The following is an 18,420-nucleotide window of genomic DNA, read 5'->3' on the forward strand; positions in this document are numbered from 1 at the left end:
ACCAAATGGGCTCGAACCTTGTGCTTGATGAGAACACCAACCATGACATGTTCATTGAGGCATACAAAATATTGAATCAAATGCTCAAAATTCCAATAAAGATGGCAGTAGCAACTAAGTGTTCTGTAGCACTTGTACCAATTATAGCCCTAGTGATGGTGTGAACCTGTGGTACCATTGATAGAAACCCATTGGAGGAAGATGTGCTTAGTTGGAACAAGGAGAAAGGAGGTGGCCAAAAGAATACTACCCTTTTGTGATGAAAGAGTTCTAACTGACCATCAAGAGTTTCTTCCAAGAACTAGATGGGTACGTATATAGACCCCTTGTGGATTAGCATGTATGCACTCTGTACTCCAATCCTATAGATAAGCTATTCAATGAGGTCTTTCCAAAAGTCTTTTCAACCTCTAGGACTACAAACACTACCATACCCATTCACAAATTAGGGGATCCCATGGATAAAGTAAGTACTTGACTATGATGATTGACCATTTGATGGCCCTAATATATGGGTCATGAATTTATCTCCAAAAGAAACTTTTTCGTTGAAATTTCACATATGTAATTTTTTATAAACCTAGCCAACTGCCTACTCTTTAAAAATCTATAAACTATGTAGGCTGAGAACTTGCAATGGCACAATTTGTTGATTTCACAACACATGTACATTTTTGCACTTAAATAAAAATTTGCATGTGTTTTGATGGTTGGATGGCACTTTGTGGCTTTAAAACAACCCATTGTTCAATGTTTTCACCTTTTCAAATAATTTTAAGTGTCAATAGAGGTTTTGCCTTTTTTTGCATGTTTCTACACTAGCTCTAAGGTGGAGTTATAGTACCCACAACTCCATTTAGATATTTGTATCCTTTGATTGCAAATTTTTTAAGGACTTTTTCATACATTTTTCACCATAAAATTATCATGTATTAGCTTACAAGATTTTGATAAATTCATTGCATTTCTTATAACATTAATGAGCAAAATATATTGTTTGTAGGGAGTACGGACATTGCTCATTTTTAATGTCTTGTTCATTGATTTGTTAGCCTCTAGATTAGACAAGGCTTTGCTAATAAAAAGAATCTTTTTTTTGAACTTTTATTGTGATTTACAATCGAGGCATACCATTGTCCCAAATTGTGCATGCAAATACACCCTAATCCAAACTTTGTACTATTGTAATAGATAAAAATTCACAATAGCATGTCAACAAACTTGAAAATCAACTCTCCATTTATTTTATCAATGTCAAAGAGACCACTGAGAAATTGGACACTATTAGTGAGGAAACAGAGGGCAAGGATCGGACGCATTGGTATGATCATACAAGGGTTCATATACAACTTCAATATGGCATCTCATGCCAAATTGCCTAGCTTTCTCGATCACAAAGAGTAGCTCATAGAGCATAGGGAATCAAGCCATGACAATGACCAAGCTTTTTATAGCCCATGGGCATGCAAAGGGCAAAGGAAAGTTCTAAAAATGCTTCATATGCTCATAACTCTCATATAGGGGACGGGTGTTGGTGTGCAAATGCCAACCACAGTGCAAATGTTTCAAAATGAAGACCTAAAAAAAGGTCAAATGTCACAATTGTTTGAAAATGGGGACAAACTAAGGGAGAAGTAGGCAAATCACAGTCAAAGACAATAAGCTTATGCAGTCCAAGACATCTCTATAATGGCAATCAATGGCCTGCAAAATGCAATAGTGTGTTCGAACATCTCTTCATCATGAAGACTATTGAAAATGATATTTTTTTTTAATAACCACTCCTACAGCCATGCAGACGAAACAGGAAACACACACAGTAGGAGAGGAGGAGAACTCTCTAGAGCCTCCGGTGTCTCAATGGGAAGACCTGGAAATGGTGAAGAGGATAGTTCTTCCTTTTGACTATTATATGAGCATAAAAGGACTACATGGAGACCTATAAAAGGAACTCTCTCTCTCTCTCTCTCTCTCTCTCTCTCTCTCGCTACTTGTCTTTTTACAAGAACTGTATTGTATTTTCTCTAGGTCATTTTGGCCTTGTAACAACATGTCCATGAACTTCTCTTAACAAAAAAAGCTTCAATGCTGAAGTGGACCAGTTAATTTGCAAGTCATTTTGGAATTTGGTAGTTGCAAGTGAAGTACGATTATGGCTATTGCAACTTAGCAATTGTGTGGAGTATATGAATCATGCATTTTCTGACAACCACCCCCAGAAACAAAATCAAATATTTAAAGAATGCAAGTTGAAAAACTGTCCAAAAACAATTCCTTTATACTGGTGGCCCTTAGAACACAAGAAACCAGAGAAATGCCACATATGATAACTGATATATTTTCTTTGCACGATTGGAAATGTGGGAATCTAAAAACTATTTATCTTGCCTTGGCAGCTATCTTATTTCTGCCCTTCTTCCCCTTCTCACGATCACGGTCTTTCTCACTATCGTCCTCCCCTTCTCTATCTTTGTTGCCACCCATGAGCTCTTCGACACAAAAATAGTACAGATCTTGGTGGACCTGCTGCCATTGTTGAATCATGATGAGGGCACGCCTTCGATCTGACCTCAATCTTTCCAACTCCAATTGCATGGCAGCAGTAGATCCTTGTTGCTGAAACATCATGATGACACGGGAAATTGGAAACCCAGTGGAGACTTCAAGCATATTTTCATTGGCATAGAGAAAGAGAGGGAGAGACACAGACACAGACACAGACACAACCAAGCCAATGTCAAACAAAAGCCTAGAAGTGCTTATATTCTGTCAAGCACAACAACTTCAGCCCTTCAGTAGAAAGATGCTGTGAACACTCTTAACTGTGAATAAACCTTTAAGCAAGCATACGTACGCGCTTACTGGCAAGTATTGCCAGACTTTCTTTGTGGTGATCTTTCTGTCCACATCCCATACGAAAAAAGACTACAAAGTAATGCACAAGCAACAAACCATGCCAGCACAAAAAGATGCACACCTAAGAAAAGATATTATGAAGGGGTAAGAGCAAACATAATACCTCGAATTCCTTTATTTGCCCCTCCATTGCCTTTAAACTGCGAATATACATATCCAAGGTATTGTTATCTGCTGAGCATTCAGCGGGGAGAGCTACAAGAGGGCCCTTGCTGATGTTAAGATCCTGAGAAGTCGCATCAGCTGCAACATACTTGCTCAGAGGTGCCGCAGAGAGTGGTGATACACGCCTATTCATTGGGAAACCTTGAGAATCAACAAGTAACCCATGTTGAAGCATGGTTGGTCGAGGAATAACCAGCAAGTTACTCACAGGACCTGCAGAATCAAGTCCAAAGAGTCAAAACACACTTTAGATACCTCTACATAAAATGCAATTAAATTTTAGCTCTTTCAACATTTAAACGGTCCCGCAACAGAAGGATCAGGTGCAAATCCCAGGCCATGAGCTGGGCCAATTCTAAGCACAATCCTCCTTGCTATTATAACATCCTTGGAGACACCATTCATCTATAATCACTCCAGAAATGTTTTTACATGCAATTTGCTGTTTAACATTCTTATCAGCTGGCAAAATAGGACCTCATTCATTTTGTCCAGCAAACATTTGGTGTGCAGGATTTCTCTAATTTTCGCCTCACTCAATCCAACAACATGCCATCCACCCCATCCTGCGAGAGAGAGAGAGAGAGAGAGAGAGAAAGAAAGAAAGAAAAGAAAGAAATTTTATTAGTCTTCGGAAGACCGATGGGTCTATGAGACTGAAAGAAAACCTGATACAAACCACAATAAGGGTGGAGCTACTAAACGAGCATCATCACCCGTGCTGAGTCCTAAGTCTGATCATACATAGTCAAATACATCTGGGTGTGACAATGAAAATGAAAAGGAAAAAGACTGGAGCGGAGCGGAGCGGAATCTCCGTATGTCATGTTGCCCTGGCTGGTGCATAGCCGGTGATGGGACACTGGCGTCTATCAAGGGGTGCCATGTGTCTCAGTCTCTTGGACGCTCGACGCAAGACCAGAGCCACTGTGACTCTCGTGGGATGTGTCCCAGGTCTAAACAATGACGAGAGGTCCCCCAGAGTGATCTGTGTGTCGCCTCAATGCCTCGTGTGTCGTGATGCGGTCGTCGGGTCGGAGTCTCTGTCACGTCTGCGGCTAAAGACTAGACGATCAATATCACTCGATGGGCAGAACTCTGTGATCCTGCTCTGAAGGTGTCTGGTGATGCGGCCAAGCCCTGTCGCCTAGTAAGTACTCTCTGTGTCGGACCCCCTCGTGAATGAAGGCCGCGAGGCATCTCTGATCTGGGTAGGCAAGGAATCTGGAAAGGGGCCCGAAGCCGTCTCTGAAGAGACAGTGGTAGCGACCTCGGATTTCGTAATACACTGGGCACCTGAGAAGATGAGATGAGATGATATTGACATCCGGGACGAGAGAGATTTGGCATCACGTATTATAACTGCAGCTTGAAAGGTGGTTGTCAATTGTGTGTCACACAATTGACAGCCTCCATGCCATGTCTATTGTGGTGTGTCAGGACCGTATGATCCCACAAGAGGCTGCTCAAAGCGACTATGCAAGTGTACAAGTACCTGCATTTGGTGATAAAGCATCTTTTATTTCTCCCTAATAAGCTGTCATCCTTGATACCAATGCTCTTGCACACGCAAATGGCTTCTTTAAGATATTCCTGCCTTCCATGAAATTAGCGCTCTTGCACAAGGAAATGTCCTCATTAGAATAATCTCTTTTGTAAACTGCAATTGTCTATACCATGTTCGGGGAATTTTCGGGCTTCACATTCTCTGATAGTTATTCTCTATTTTGAAGAATATAAATCTATCTTCCAAAAGTCATCTATCCAGTTTGTTGCCTAATACCAGCCCTCATCTCTGGTAGCCTCCAAAGCCTTAGAACGAGTGTATGATTCCCTGCAGCCAACACAATGCCTATGTCTTCAAATCTTCTCTTTCTTGCATGGATGTCTTGATCGTGATTGGCACAAATTCGTATTGACTTGTTAGAAATTAACCAACAGAGGGTACGCACAGCGGAAGACTGATAGAATTGCCCAAGAGCTCACACAATGTGGTGTGGGGTGTGGAATCATAAACTTCTTAACTTAATGTGCATAGATGTGCAAGCCAATAGATAGACAATGCTCACAGACAAATATAGAAGCAGCTCTTTATATTTCCGTCCGTCCACAAAGTAGGACAGGATACAATACCAAAAGGTTCTCCTACTAGATGTCAAGCACTTCTAGATCTCTGAGCCCGCGTGCTCCACCTCGAGCAAATGTAGATTCTCTGTCCAGAGTGTTTCTCTCTACCTTACTGCCTGTAGATCAGCCTAGGTAGGCAGCACTCACTAGCTCAGTCTGCAGCTCTCTGTAGGTCTCCTTCGCCTCCTGGGAGTAGGCCCAAGAAAGCTCTAACTGCTGCTCCTGTCTGCTGTAGGTTTGCTGCTTCAGAGGATGATCACAACACCTCACTGCCCTAGAAGAAAGCCAAGGTCCAGCCTCTAGGGATCTCAGTCTGCAGCACACCTTCCACTCTCCTTCACCCCCAATGTGAGGCCGAAGGGAATGGCTTCTGGCTGCTCCTGTCTGCTCCTGCTCTTGCTGCATGGTTGAATGAATTATGAGGCCCAGGGCCTCTTCTTTTATAGGCCCAAGGCCTGGTCGAAATAGCCAACTGGTCAGCCCTATTTTGGCCGACTGAGTCTGGCTGAAAACCGACCTGGTTGGCTGCCCCTACCAGCCCAACCAGGGCCCTATATAAGGGTCTTTACTAGGCCCTTTACAGCCTTTGTTCCAGGCAGGGACCCAGCCCTCTTGACCAGCCTAGCCAAGGCCTGGTTGGTTGGCTCAATCAGCCCCAACCAGCCCTACAGTTGGCCGACCTGTTAGCTGATCTGTCCCGCCATAGTCCTGCGCCATCTTTAGGGTATGTTGCAGGCCATGTGCCTACCCCCACTCCTCGCTAGATAGCTCGCCATGTAGGCGCTCGTACCCCGGGATACCCCGCCATCTTGTGCTGCTCCAGATCTGCCTCTTCCAGGACAGATCTATGCCATGTATGTATCGCCATGTGTTGCAGCCACTTTGATGCCTCCAACCTTGTAACAGCTGGTAAGATACGGAATGCAGAGATGCCAAACATGCATAGAACTCAGTAATAACAGAAGAAAAAACAGCAAGGAAGGGAATACAAAACAGTAACTCTAAGAAGAAAAAAAAGATTCCTGCAAAGTATGCAACAAGAAAGGTACAAACAGCTCAAGAAGGAACCAAGACAATTCTTCAAAAACTCCAAGCGAAAAAAACCCAGAAAGTAGGGGGGGGGGGAATGGGAATACATGATCGCGTTTATCAAGAGCCCCTACGAGAGAGACCGAGGAGATGACAAGGAAACAAACTCATACCATGTCAATTTAGAACAAGAAATTGGACTAAAGAAACTAGGCAATGACAAGGCACTGGACCCTTGAGGCCTCCTTGCAGAAATGTTAAAATGGGGGGGAAAGAAAACAAGAAAGAAGCTCACAAAAGTAATGAACAGGAAATAGGAGAGGGGTTCCCACAAGAATGGCAAACCAATAAAATAGTTCCCATATTCACAGGGGGAGCAGGTAAGTTGCAAAAAAGTACAGGACAATCATGGTAAGCAACCTGAGGGCTAAGTCTAGAAAAACTAACTGAATCCTAAACACCTCTGTGACTGCATAGATCTCTACTCATGAACATCTCAACAGAAATAATGTAGCCAAGATATAGTAGTTCTCTCAACAGAAGTAATGAGACCAAGATATAGTCGTTCTCCCTTCAAGAACTCATACTTGGACATCTTTGCATATAGAACCTCCCCCTACATGGTAAGATAAACTACGGCTATACACAAGTATGTCATCTAAAAACACGATGACAAACTTTCCCAAATATGGACGAATTTGTTGGACAGTAGCAACGGATGCATTCGTGACTCAAAATGGCAAAACTAAGAACTCATAATGCTTGTAGCATATATGAAACCCCCTCGTAGAGACATCCTCTTGCTTAATACAGATCTAACAATACCTTGTACGTGGATCCACCTTGTAGAAGTATATCGCACCATGCACACGATCCATCAGACCATCCATCCAAGTTAAGGGCCTCCTTCACAAACATGATACTATCCCTTTTCCCCACGAAAATGACTGGAGCACCCCACAGAAATTTACTGAGACAAATATGTCCCATACAAATATATTCCGATAATTGCCAGGCACTTTCATCTTCTTCTTTAAGGCTCAACCTATATGGTTGTTTGAAAACCAGCGAAGCTCCAAGAAGCTGTACCTTATAATCCACACTCAAATGAGGTGGAAGATCATAACATAAATCAGATGTAGCAGTGGATAGCATACCGTGGATTAAATCCAGCATCCACTCGACGACATTCCAAATGGCATGGAATGAGCGTTATATATCAAAGATTGACGACTCTCTAAGAATTTCAGATTATTACTAATCTTAAATACTGCATTTTCAGAATGTATTGCTTCATTAATGCACAAAAAATAAGACATTTTGGGCTTACAACTGCTTTCGTTTTACAAGAAAAAGCTGAAAAAACAGATTTAATGAAAAAAGTGTGAGCAACAGAATGAGACTCACTTAAAATATTATCAACTTCCATAGAGTTACAAATTAATATATATAAAGGAGCATCATGTAATAGCACGTGCTTGTCTTTATTATCAGCTTAGACATTCTTGTCTTACATGTACTTTCCACTTTATAAGAAATAGTTGAAAAATCAAATTTAATAAAACAAGCGTGAAAGAAACAAAAAAAGTAAGAAAGTTTATTAACGTCTAAAAAAATACATCAAACTACACCCTCCTCCAAGTCATTTAGCAATATTGGTACGAGTACATATCACCCTACAATACTGAAGATACTCATACTATTTAAGTCATCATACCCAAAACAACATAGAGCATATTCAAGAAGAATGGTAGAGAAAGTACTTAAGTTACCTTTATTGTGCTTAAAAAGTCGTAGTGTTTGGCAACTAACAGTATCCCAAAGGCATATAGTGCAATCCTCTGATGCAGAAACTAAGGATACTCCATCCATGCTGAACGCCAGCGCTGTCACAGAACGACTACACAAAAGGGAGGGAGTGGAAATGAATGAGTTAATAATAAATTCATATATAACCTATGCAAGACCTTGCACTCGGTACACAATGCAAACCCAGTCTCAACCATTTTGAAAAATTCAATGTGACACACTAGATGAATCCAAGAACACGCCCAAAGTCATCCTATAAAAACACAACACAATGTGGAGTTTCAATCGCATCATAGTCACTCATAAGATTGGAAACCATAAACTCCATCACGCATAGCAAGGACTAGCTACTATGGCATTTCCACTGACGTCATCAGCGCCCAACAGTTAATCTTAACCACTTAAGGCTCTTAGCTTTTAATCTTAACCACTTAAGGCATGGACATTCTGCGCACTCTATTGTCAAAGCAACCTTAAGTAAAAGAACATGCCAACCCCCTTGAGGACCTAGATCCATATACATATGCATACACAAATGCATGCATGTGTGTGTGTGTGTGTGTTGTTGGATAAATTTGACCAAGGTAAAATGCATAAATATATGTGTGTGCTTGAATGTGTGACAATAGTATAATAAAATATTGTGTGCATAGGACCCACGATTGAGGTGGCAAGGCATGACCATGTGCCACCCTTCCACGTAACCATGTGCCACCCTTCCACGTAAGAGGACCCATAAGGTGTGTTATACATAATCCACAGTAGTTATATTATAAAATGGTAAGGTGGCATGGTTCCTCCATGTGCCACCCCTCCACCTAGGTGGCCCCATACCTGCATTTAGTGAGACATGGCTTAAGAACCATGGGAGAAGTAATATGAAATAGGTGGAGATGGATATTATATTGGATTATTCCCTCCATGTAGGATAGACCCATGTGGGGGAGGGTATAGATAGTCTAAGAATGCAAGTTAAATAATAGGGAAAGTAGGATGGGATGGCAAGACTTCTTGTGCCAACCCTCCACTTGTCCTCCTAGATGTTTGAACGTATTATAAAATGGAGAGAAGACCAAGGGAGTATCTTAGACTTGGGATATGGCGTTTGATTTATGTAAAAAAATGAGGCAAGGAGTTGTCGCACACAATTGAGAATGCATACCCACCTAGCCCACATGGGAGATTCCTCCACACACACCATACATGTCGGAGGATTCATTTATTGGGAGAGACCCCCTCTCTTGGCTATAAAAGAAGGGGGCTATTCCTTCATGGGACACGCTCATTCTTGTAAAGCCACCTAGCTAGTACTTTGATTTTTTTCCCCATCCTTCCTTTCAAAATAAAGCATGACTCTCTTCCCTTGATGTCTCCATCTCTACATTCTACCTTCCATCATGTACATGCTCCTCTTCCCCCTCTCCCTTTCTCCTTGTGCCATAGTCCCCCTCATCATTCCTACCCCTCTTAATCCCTTTTCCCCACCCATGTCAACACTTATCCCCTCACGTTCCCTTTTCCTCTATGGCTCTCGAGCATCGCCATGTCTGGCGTCAAGCCTCATGCCTTGATTCTTTTTCTAGTTCATAGAAGTGGTGTGGCTGTTGGGATCGAAGTCTCCACAGCTAGTGGCGTAAAATTCGTTACTTCTACGAGTGGGTGTAGTTCTGCAACATCTTCCGTGTGCGGTTCTCTGCTTCTACGCCTCTAATTTGCATTTCTGCTCGTGGTTCTCCGTCTGTGCGGCTGCAAAACTCTCCTGCTTCAACGCTTCCAACCTGTGTGCCTTCTTGCATCTTTTGGTCGCGGACAGATCGCGTCAAATTTTTTGGGCCTCTACAAAACTGTAACACATCTCGCACCCCTCTATCCTCTTTTTCTTCTCTTTCTCTTTCTCTTTCTCTTCTCTTCTCCTCTCCTTTTACCAAGGGTAAAAATTAAACACAAGACCTCTCCCTTCACAAAAGAAAGACTTACCACTAGGCCAGCAAATAGGAAGTGATCAAAATGTACTGATACTGCTTATATGTTGAAATCCCATGAACTGTAACTCTCTAACCATGGGGAGTTTCCTCTTGCTGTAAAAAGCAAAAGTACTTCATTTCATATGCTCTAGTCATATCTCATACTAGATCACAAATTCTTAGATGCACGCCACACGAGGAGGGTGGATATTTATGTCACTTCTCGACAAGTTCAAGAATTTGATGCTTGGTCCTCCACTCATTACTGCTACCAATTGGGGAGATCTCTTTCTTGATCTTCATGTCGATCTTCAACAACTGATTGTACAATGCATTGCTCAAGGAGACGACCGGTGGGATGATACACCGTGAATGATTCAAGATGAAGGACTGGTGATACACTGGGAGGACTTTGATTCCAATTCTACTCACTGTGCAGTGATCGAGCTACTCGCTGCATCGCATATAATTAAAAGGGTGACGTTCTTCCAAGGGTAGGATGATCCACAAGCTTGGGAGGACATTTGGCACCTCTGCTTATTAATTCCTATGGATAAGCTCGTCTTGAATGATTTCTTCTCGACCTCACTACAAAGGTTTCTAGGGCTCGGCTATGGTTGGTAATGTTTCGACCAAGAAATCCCTTTGTACCTAATCAACCCTTTGTGCCACATTTTGAGCTTCAAGTTGTAATTCTTTTTTGTATAAAGATAAACTATCAACAAAGAATTGCAAGTTTATTTGGTGTTGAACGTCTTGCTCAAGTATTGAATTCTCCCCATCTTCTCCTGCTACCTATCTTGGAATACCGAGAAACTTGGGATGTCCAGATTTTAGTCTTGGTGTGATGACATCTTGGCTCCTTCAATTTGACGGCGCATACAAACCTTCGACCAAGGCCGCTGATGTGGGTGTGAAGCTCACTTTACCAGGGGGTGAGCTGTATTGTTATAGCAAGTCTGCACCTACAAGTACTTGCAACCAAGCTGAGTACTCGGCACTCATTTTTTGGCTATTAAAGACGCAAGAACATCGCATCAAGCAACTTGAGATGCAAGGAGATTCTCAACTTGTGTGTGAACAAGTTAGTGGAAGTTGGAAGGTGCGGAGCGAAGGCTTAGTTCCACGACATCAACAAGCATTGGAACTTTGCAAAGAATTTGAAGAGGTAAAAATTCAACATATCCCTCGAGCTCAAAATTTAGTTACGCATGAAGCAAGTGGAAGCACCGCCCCAACAAAGCCGCAAGCCACGAATTTTGTAAAGAATGCAAAGGTTGTCGTCATCAATGAAACTCAATGTTGTGCATATTTGATACGAGTTTACCGACTTCGGAACACCATCAGAAAGATCCTTAAGACATTGCTCAAAAGAAGGATGTCAAACCGCACACCCCTTGAAGAAATAGCATGGCGAGTACAAGAACTGAAAGAAGCTGAAGGTGATATGCAAGCTCTCCAACTATTGACAGTTGTCATGGCATTCTTGTTTGCCTTGATGAACAACCTGTTAGAAAAAGAGAGAGAGCTAGAGAGCTGAACGTTGTGCTTGCAATAGATGAAGTGAGTAGTATAAGAAGTGGGATAGGTTTTGTCCAAGTGACAAAACCTGATCCTTCACTAACTGTAGTTAGTAAACTACTTGTGGTTAGGAAAAAAACCCTCTAAAAATAAGGAAAAAGTGTCCCTTAACCTACTTATTACATTATATTGGTCACTCCTAGAATATAATAATAATTCTAACACCCCCCTGCAGTGCCAATGTCATGTACAAGGAAATGATCAATCACCAAAAGGAGATAAGTTCAGGGCACTGCGAAATGTCTCAAACTTGTCACGTGGAAGTGCTTTGGTGAAGATGTCTGCAACATTGTCATATGTTGACACATAAATCATACTGATCTCTCCTGCATGCAACTTCTCTCTGACATAGTGATAGTGAACCTCAATGTGCTTCGTGCGAGCATGAAACATAGGATTCTTTGCCACTACTATAGCAATCTGACTATCAATGAGAATCGGAGAAGCACCCTCCAATAAAAGATGAAGATCAACAAACAAACGACGCAGCCAAACACATTCAACTGTCACTGTGAAAGCTGCCCTGTACTCAGCTTCACATGAGGAGGTAGCCACTGTAGACTGTTTCTTGCTCAACCAAGAAATGCAAAACCAGCCTTGCCTTATACCGATCAATGGACCCATCTGGCTTTCTTTTGACTTTGAAAACCCGCCGTGTACCTATGGCATTCTTACCTAGTGGCAAATCCACAACATCCCAAGTCTGATTTTTATGAATGGACTGCAACTCATCGTGCATGGCATTCATCCAATGCACATTATCCTTTGCTTCTTCAAATGTCTCAGGCTCCTCCTTATCAAGAAGAGTACCTGCATAAGCCGATTCAACTGAATGAGCTCCCTCCATGTGCCTTACGGCACTACGAGTTCTGCTAGGCAATGGAGCTTCAAGCCTACTCTCCCTGAGAGTCTAAAGCAACCAATGCGGGACTGTTTTGGCTGCATGCATCTCTTGAATTTCTTGCCTGACAACTTCATCCACACCCTGAGGTTGTACCAATTCAGCTGGGGGCTGAATTTGTACTTGTGGAGCTGGCGGAGGTTGCTGTAAATTCTGAGTTTCAGCCGGGGAACCAAATGCTATAGGGAGCATCCCCTCAAAACACATGTGAAGAGGCCGGAATCTGAAATTCAGCATGTGTATGTGCAGAATTTTCAGAGAATATAACATCTCTACTAACAAAAATCTTGCGTGTAGCAGGATTGTAGAGACGATAGCCTTTGCTTTGTGAAGTATATCCCACAAAAATGCATTTGAGTGCCTTATCTGACAACTTGTGTCTGAACTCCACACACACGTGGGCATATGCAACACAACCAAAAACGCTGAAATGGTCCACTGAAGGCTTTCTCCCATGCCATGCCTCATAGGGAGTGATTGTCTTCAAAGCCTTTGTAGAAGCCCGATTTAAAATATAGTTGGCACACCTGAGGCCTTCCCGCCAAAACCTGTCAGGCAACTTCCTACTTGTAAGCATGCATCTATCCATTTCCATGGCAGTGCGATTCTTCTGTTCAGCTTTGCCATTCTGCTGAGGTGTAAGCCTCACTGTAAGCTGATGCATAATGCCTTTTTCTTTCAGAAATGTCTCAAATTCATGAGACATTTACTCTTCCCCTCGATCTGTGCGAAGTGTTTGCACCTTGAGTTCCGTCTCATTCTCAACCATAGCCACAAAGTGTTTGAAATGCATAAACACTTCTGATTTTGCCTTGAGACCATAGACCCAAGTGTAGTTGGTAAAGTCATCTATGAATGTAACAAAATAGAGATGACCCCCAAAAGCAGGTGTCCTCATGAGACCGTAGACATCACTGTGAATAAGCTGTAATTTCCTTGTAGCTTTTACTGCACCATCCTTTTTGAAGGGAAGCCTATGCATTTTGCCAAGAATGCAACCTTCACATGCATGAGGAGGAGGCGACTCCAAACGAGGTAATGCATCAACCATATCATGCATCTGAAGTGTCATTAAGCTGCCATAGCTCATGTGTCCATACCTGGCATGCCATAACTCCGCATTCTGCATCACAGCAGTGGCAGTACTAAGAATGCATCACAGCAGTGGCAGTGCTAGCTAATAATGCAAGATGGGATCTTTTTTCATATAAATCAAGCTGAAAAAGACCCCGATACAAAGTGCCAGACAACCTCAAAGCATAGTCATTTTCTTTGTCTCTGACTGCACACTTGTCATCATCAAAAACAACCTGAAATCCTCCTCTATTGAGGGAGGACACTAAAAGCAAATTCTTCTTAATGCCTGGCACAAAGAGTACATCTGAAATTCTGAGATCTGTGCCATCAGCGGATGTGAGAATAATGTCTCCCACTCCACACACTGAATAAGAAGAATTATTTGCACAAGTTAACTTCTTCTTGGTGGGTGAAGAATGCAGAGTCACAAACAGACTTATCTTGGATGTGATGTACTTTGAAGCACCCTATCAAAATACCAAGTATGTAGTGTCTCATCAACACTAAAAGAGCATTCATCCTTTGAAGGATCGTAACTGCAAGTTAAGAAAGCATATAGATCATCATCATTAGTGGCTGTAGTATCTGAACTACCCACTGCAAAATCAGAAGTGCAAGACAGAAAGGCATAGTGCTCTTCAACCAAGTTGGCTGCAACATCTCCTCCATCATGAGAATGTGGAACTGATGCATCTGACACAGCCATACCGGAATCCCTTTTCTTCTCTTTGGCTATGCGTTTCTTGCACTCGCCAATATAATGACTTGGCTTCTTGCAATGAAGACAGATGCCCTTCTTTTTCTGCTTCTTTGTATCACCCTGTGCCTTATAAGAAGGTTGTCCAAAATCAGCTTTATGCTGATGTGTGGGCTGATTGGCATGTGGCTTATGCTGCCCTTTACCCTTGGGTTTGATCTTGGAGAGCATAGCATGCTCACCAGCCCGGGTTGCCATATTTCCGCGTGTTTGTTCCTCTTGCAACAGAAGTCCTACCAGCTCGTGAAAGGAGAGAGGATTCCTGCCCCCCCTCAATGACAGATTCAGCGAAGTGTGGAAACCGAGATAGGACTCTAGAAGAGAGTTCAAAGTGGTGGTGATCATCTCTGAATCCGGAATAACTTCATCAATATTCAGCAATTGTTCCCTAAGGTCCTGAAGCTTTGTGAGGTGAGAATTCATGGATTCTCCCTCTTCCATATTTGTATGAGAAAGTTCTCGCTTCAGAAAGGAAACCCTAGCATCATTTCTTGCTGCAAACATACTCTCAAGTATCTCCCAAGCTGCCATGGATGTCTTGCATGACCAAATATGAGGTATAATCAACCTCTTGACAGAAAGAGATATTATTGAAAGAGCTTGTGCATCTCTAGAGTCCCATCTTTTCTGCTTTGCTGTGGGAGCTCCTAGAGCGGCTGCTCCAATCACCTGTGCTGTATTTGTACCTCTTCCCCTGCCTCCAGCAGTAGGAGTGACAGGTATAGGCATTGTATCTGGTCTTTCTTCATCTCCATTGACATAATCCCAAAGATGTCTGCCAACCAAGATATTCCGAACCATGAAACTCCACAAGGAGTAGTTGGTGCCATCCAACTTATCCTCCTGTGTGAGAACCCCACACACCTCATTTGAGTTGTTATGAGCCATTTGCACCAGATAATCTCAAAAAATACAGCAAACTGACCAAGTGAAATCCCTTGCTGGGATATGCAATGCACAAGTAAAATCTGCAAAGAAAAATATGCCCAGAGTGACAAATACTGTCACAACCTGTCAAAGGCTCAAAATGCACCACAAAGCTCTGCTCAATGCCCAAAAATCTGCAAATAGAATCTGCAAAAAGTGGCAAAAGTCTGCAATTTTACTCATACTGAGTCCAAAACTGTTTGCAAACTTCCACAATGCTCTTTTACCTGCAAAATTGCAACTCAAATGCAAAAGCCTCAATTTCTTGTCGGAGATTGCATACAAAAGAGGGCAAATGGTCTGAAAGCCCCAAATGTTGCACAAATTTCACTCTGACTGCAAAAGCCCCAAATTTCACTGCAAAATTGCAGTGTAATTGCAAAAGCCCCAATTTCTTGGACAACCTGCAACCCAACTACAATGTCTGTCCACAAATACGGAATGCCCCAAATTTTTGCAAGATCTAAGCCAAAAAATGGTTATCTGCAAACAATGCCTGCCAAAAAACAAAATTGCTAAAGTACCTGCAAGGATAGAGCTTGCACAAAAGGTTCTGCAACACAAGTGTACGGAAGGTACACTCTCTGCACTGTACAGATCCCACATAACTTGTACGGACGTATGAAAGAACTATACGAAAGGACTACGGAAGTACAACGAGACTGTGCAAAAGTACGGACGACATGTGTACGGATGTACATCCAGTATGTACAGAGTGTACGAAACATGTACACTGACTGTACGGAAGGTACAGAATCTGTACGGTGCTCGATGTACTGAATGTACGGCTGTACGGACATCATATGTACGGCAGATGTACGGAACAGTCCGTACGACTTGTACGAACAACAGCACGAGCAACGTACCGACGAGTACAAAAGAAGTAACGCCTGCACTACATACGTTGTACAAATGGAGAACTGTACGGACGACGAGCTGCTGAGGACGAGCAGGAAGAGCAGGGAGCTTGTGGTCAAGGAAGCTAGGAGCAAGGTGCAAGTCCGGGAAGCAGTGTCTGCTCTGATACCAAATGTTAGAAAAAGAGAGAGAGCTAGAGAGCTGAACGTTGTGCTTGCAATAGATGAAGTGAGTAGTATAAGAAGCGGGATAGGTTTTATCTAAGTGACAAAACCTTATCCTTCACTAACCATAGTTAGTGAACTAACTGTAGTTAGAAAAAAAAAACCTCTAAAAATGAGAAAAAAGTGCCCCTAACCTACTTACTACATTACATTGGTCACTGCTAGAACCTCATGCAACACCATGTCTCTAACCCTCGCCTGTAAAGATGGATGCAATATCATGCCTCAACCAATAAAGGTTGGTCCTTTAAAGATTGTCTATGAGCTATTCTATGCTGAAGATTCTTCCCGTATAGCATTTCACAATACACCAGTCACACCCTACCCTGCCTATGTGTGCTTTGTGGATGTATCTTCACCTGATTTTCAATTCAAGCTACCTCTTTCCATCGTTTGCCAATAGATAAGCCTCATTTCGCCTCTCTTTTTTTTATTTTTCAAGCATGGCTGACAATCCCGTGTTTTGTGGTCGGGTTGAAGAAAATCCAAATGAGTATCTTGTGGCATTCAAGCACCGTTGTGTTTCTCTCAACTTTCTTACTGAAGATAGATGGTTGTTGGTTCCTCCCACATTTCTAGAGGGTTTGGCTCAAGTGTAGTACGAGAAGCAAGCCGAAGACGTTCGCCAAAGTTGACCAAGGTTGACAGCATCTATGATCAAGTATTTCGGCAAAGAAGAGGAGCCGGAGATTGTGTACCTGCAAGTAGCAAACCTGAAGTAATCAGAAGGTGAGACGGCGCGTCGATGTGTGGATCGAGCGACCGTGCTCCTGAACTGTTTAATTGCCACGCAAGAGGACAACGCCGGATTTCGAGCTGGAATGACTCAGCATGTGCTGCGCTACCTTCTAGCAAGAGCAAGTGATGAATTCCGCCTCAAGCTTAAATGGGAGAATCCAGAAACCATGGTACTAGCACATGAGATTGCTCAAAAGTTTGATAAAGTTCAATCTAACCCCGCTTCAAAGAAGACAGTTGTCCCTCCGCAACCCCCTCAATTCTTGCAACAACAACCTAGGGGTCCAACTCAAGGGCATACTTCCACCCCCCATCAGGGATGTATCCACCGCCTCAACCTCAAATGTATGGTCCTCCCTTAGATGCTTACCCTCCACAAGGTGTATATCCTCACCCTCCGCCTGGAAGATTTTCCTAGCCTCACCCACGAGCCCCCCTCCTACCTACTCCCCCGGTCCCTCTTGCTAAAGAACTTGGAGTCCACGACCTAGCCAAGGCCCTAAATGATCTTCGTCTTGAGATGGTGGGCATCAGAAATCAAGCCAACCGCCCTCCAAGAGAACGTGCCAATGTTGTATGCTACGAGTGCCACCAGAAGGGTCATTATCACACCGAATGTCCCAATATTCTAAGGGTGAATCTTCTAAGTAAATCAGACACTGAGGATTCTGACGTAGAGGTCCTTGACCTCGGGAAGAGAAGTCGTACTACCTCGGACCCCTCTCCAAACCGTGGACCGGGCCGCCCTAGGAAGGTGTCCTTCTCAGAGCCCTCAGATGCTGAGATGGCAAACCCACCAACAAAGAAGACTAAAAGATCTCGCTGGAGTAAGTGGTCGCCCTCGGATTTCCCTATCGGCTCAGGGCAAGAAGACTATTTGGTCGTTCAGGACCTTGCTCATCGGTCTTTGAGCATCACGCTCCCTCAACTAATAGCATTAAGCCCTAAGGTGAGACGTGAGCTGCAGCACAGGTTCTCAACAAGGAGAAGTAAGAAAAAGAAAAATGTACGAGAGGTTTCTTCTATCTCTGAAGAAATTGATCGACACCCGCATACAATAGATGTCATCATAGATAATTGCCGTATCAAGTGTGTGTGTCGATGGAGGAGCTGCATGTAATATCATGGTGTCCCGTATCATGAAAAAGTTGAATTTGAAATGCACAAGGCATTTTTCCACTCGAATCAAAATAGCAGATGGTCGACGATTCATTACCCTGGGAGCCATTGAGGATTTGCCCATCACTGTCAATGGGTTGACCACCACCGTCAATTTCTATATAGTGGACATTGAAGATACAGGCAGCAGTTACCCAGCCATACTCGGGAGACCGTGGTTAAGAAAGA

At 42.9% G+C, this 18,420-nt stretch overlaps 1 protein-coding gene across 1 annotated transcript in view; it reads right to left on the reverse strand.

Annotated features, from left to right (window-relative positions):
• Nucleotides 1–2,043: 2,043 nt before the first annotated feature.
• Nucleotides 2,044–18,420, reverse strand: part of LOC147904400 (protein ROOT INITIATION DEFECTIVE 3-like) — a 64,933-nt gene continuing 48,556 nt past the window's right edge. Inside the window, exons 7-9 of the mRNA XM_087391385.1 lie at nt 8,010–8,137; nt 3,020–3,294; nt 2,044–2,616 (exon numbers count right to left, since the gene is read on the reverse strand). Coding sequence (XP_087247511.1) covers nt 2,380–2,616; nt 3,020–3,294; nt 8,010–8,137 — 640 coding nt within the window. The 3' untranslated portion in view covers nt 2,044–2,379. The remainder of the gene's footprint in view (nt 2,617–3,019; nt 3,295–8,009; nt 8,138–18,420) is intronic.

The sequence above is a fragment of the Dipteris shenzhenensis genome, chromosome 2, assembly GCF_047967505.1.
Source record: "Dipteris shenzhenensis isolate YYH24624 ecotype China chromosome 2, Dip_SZ_1.0, whole genome shotgun sequence".
Classification (NCBI taxonomy): Eukaryota; Viridiplantae; Streptophyta; class Polypodiopsida; order Gleicheniales; family Dipteridaceae; genus Dipteris; species Dipteris shenzhenensis.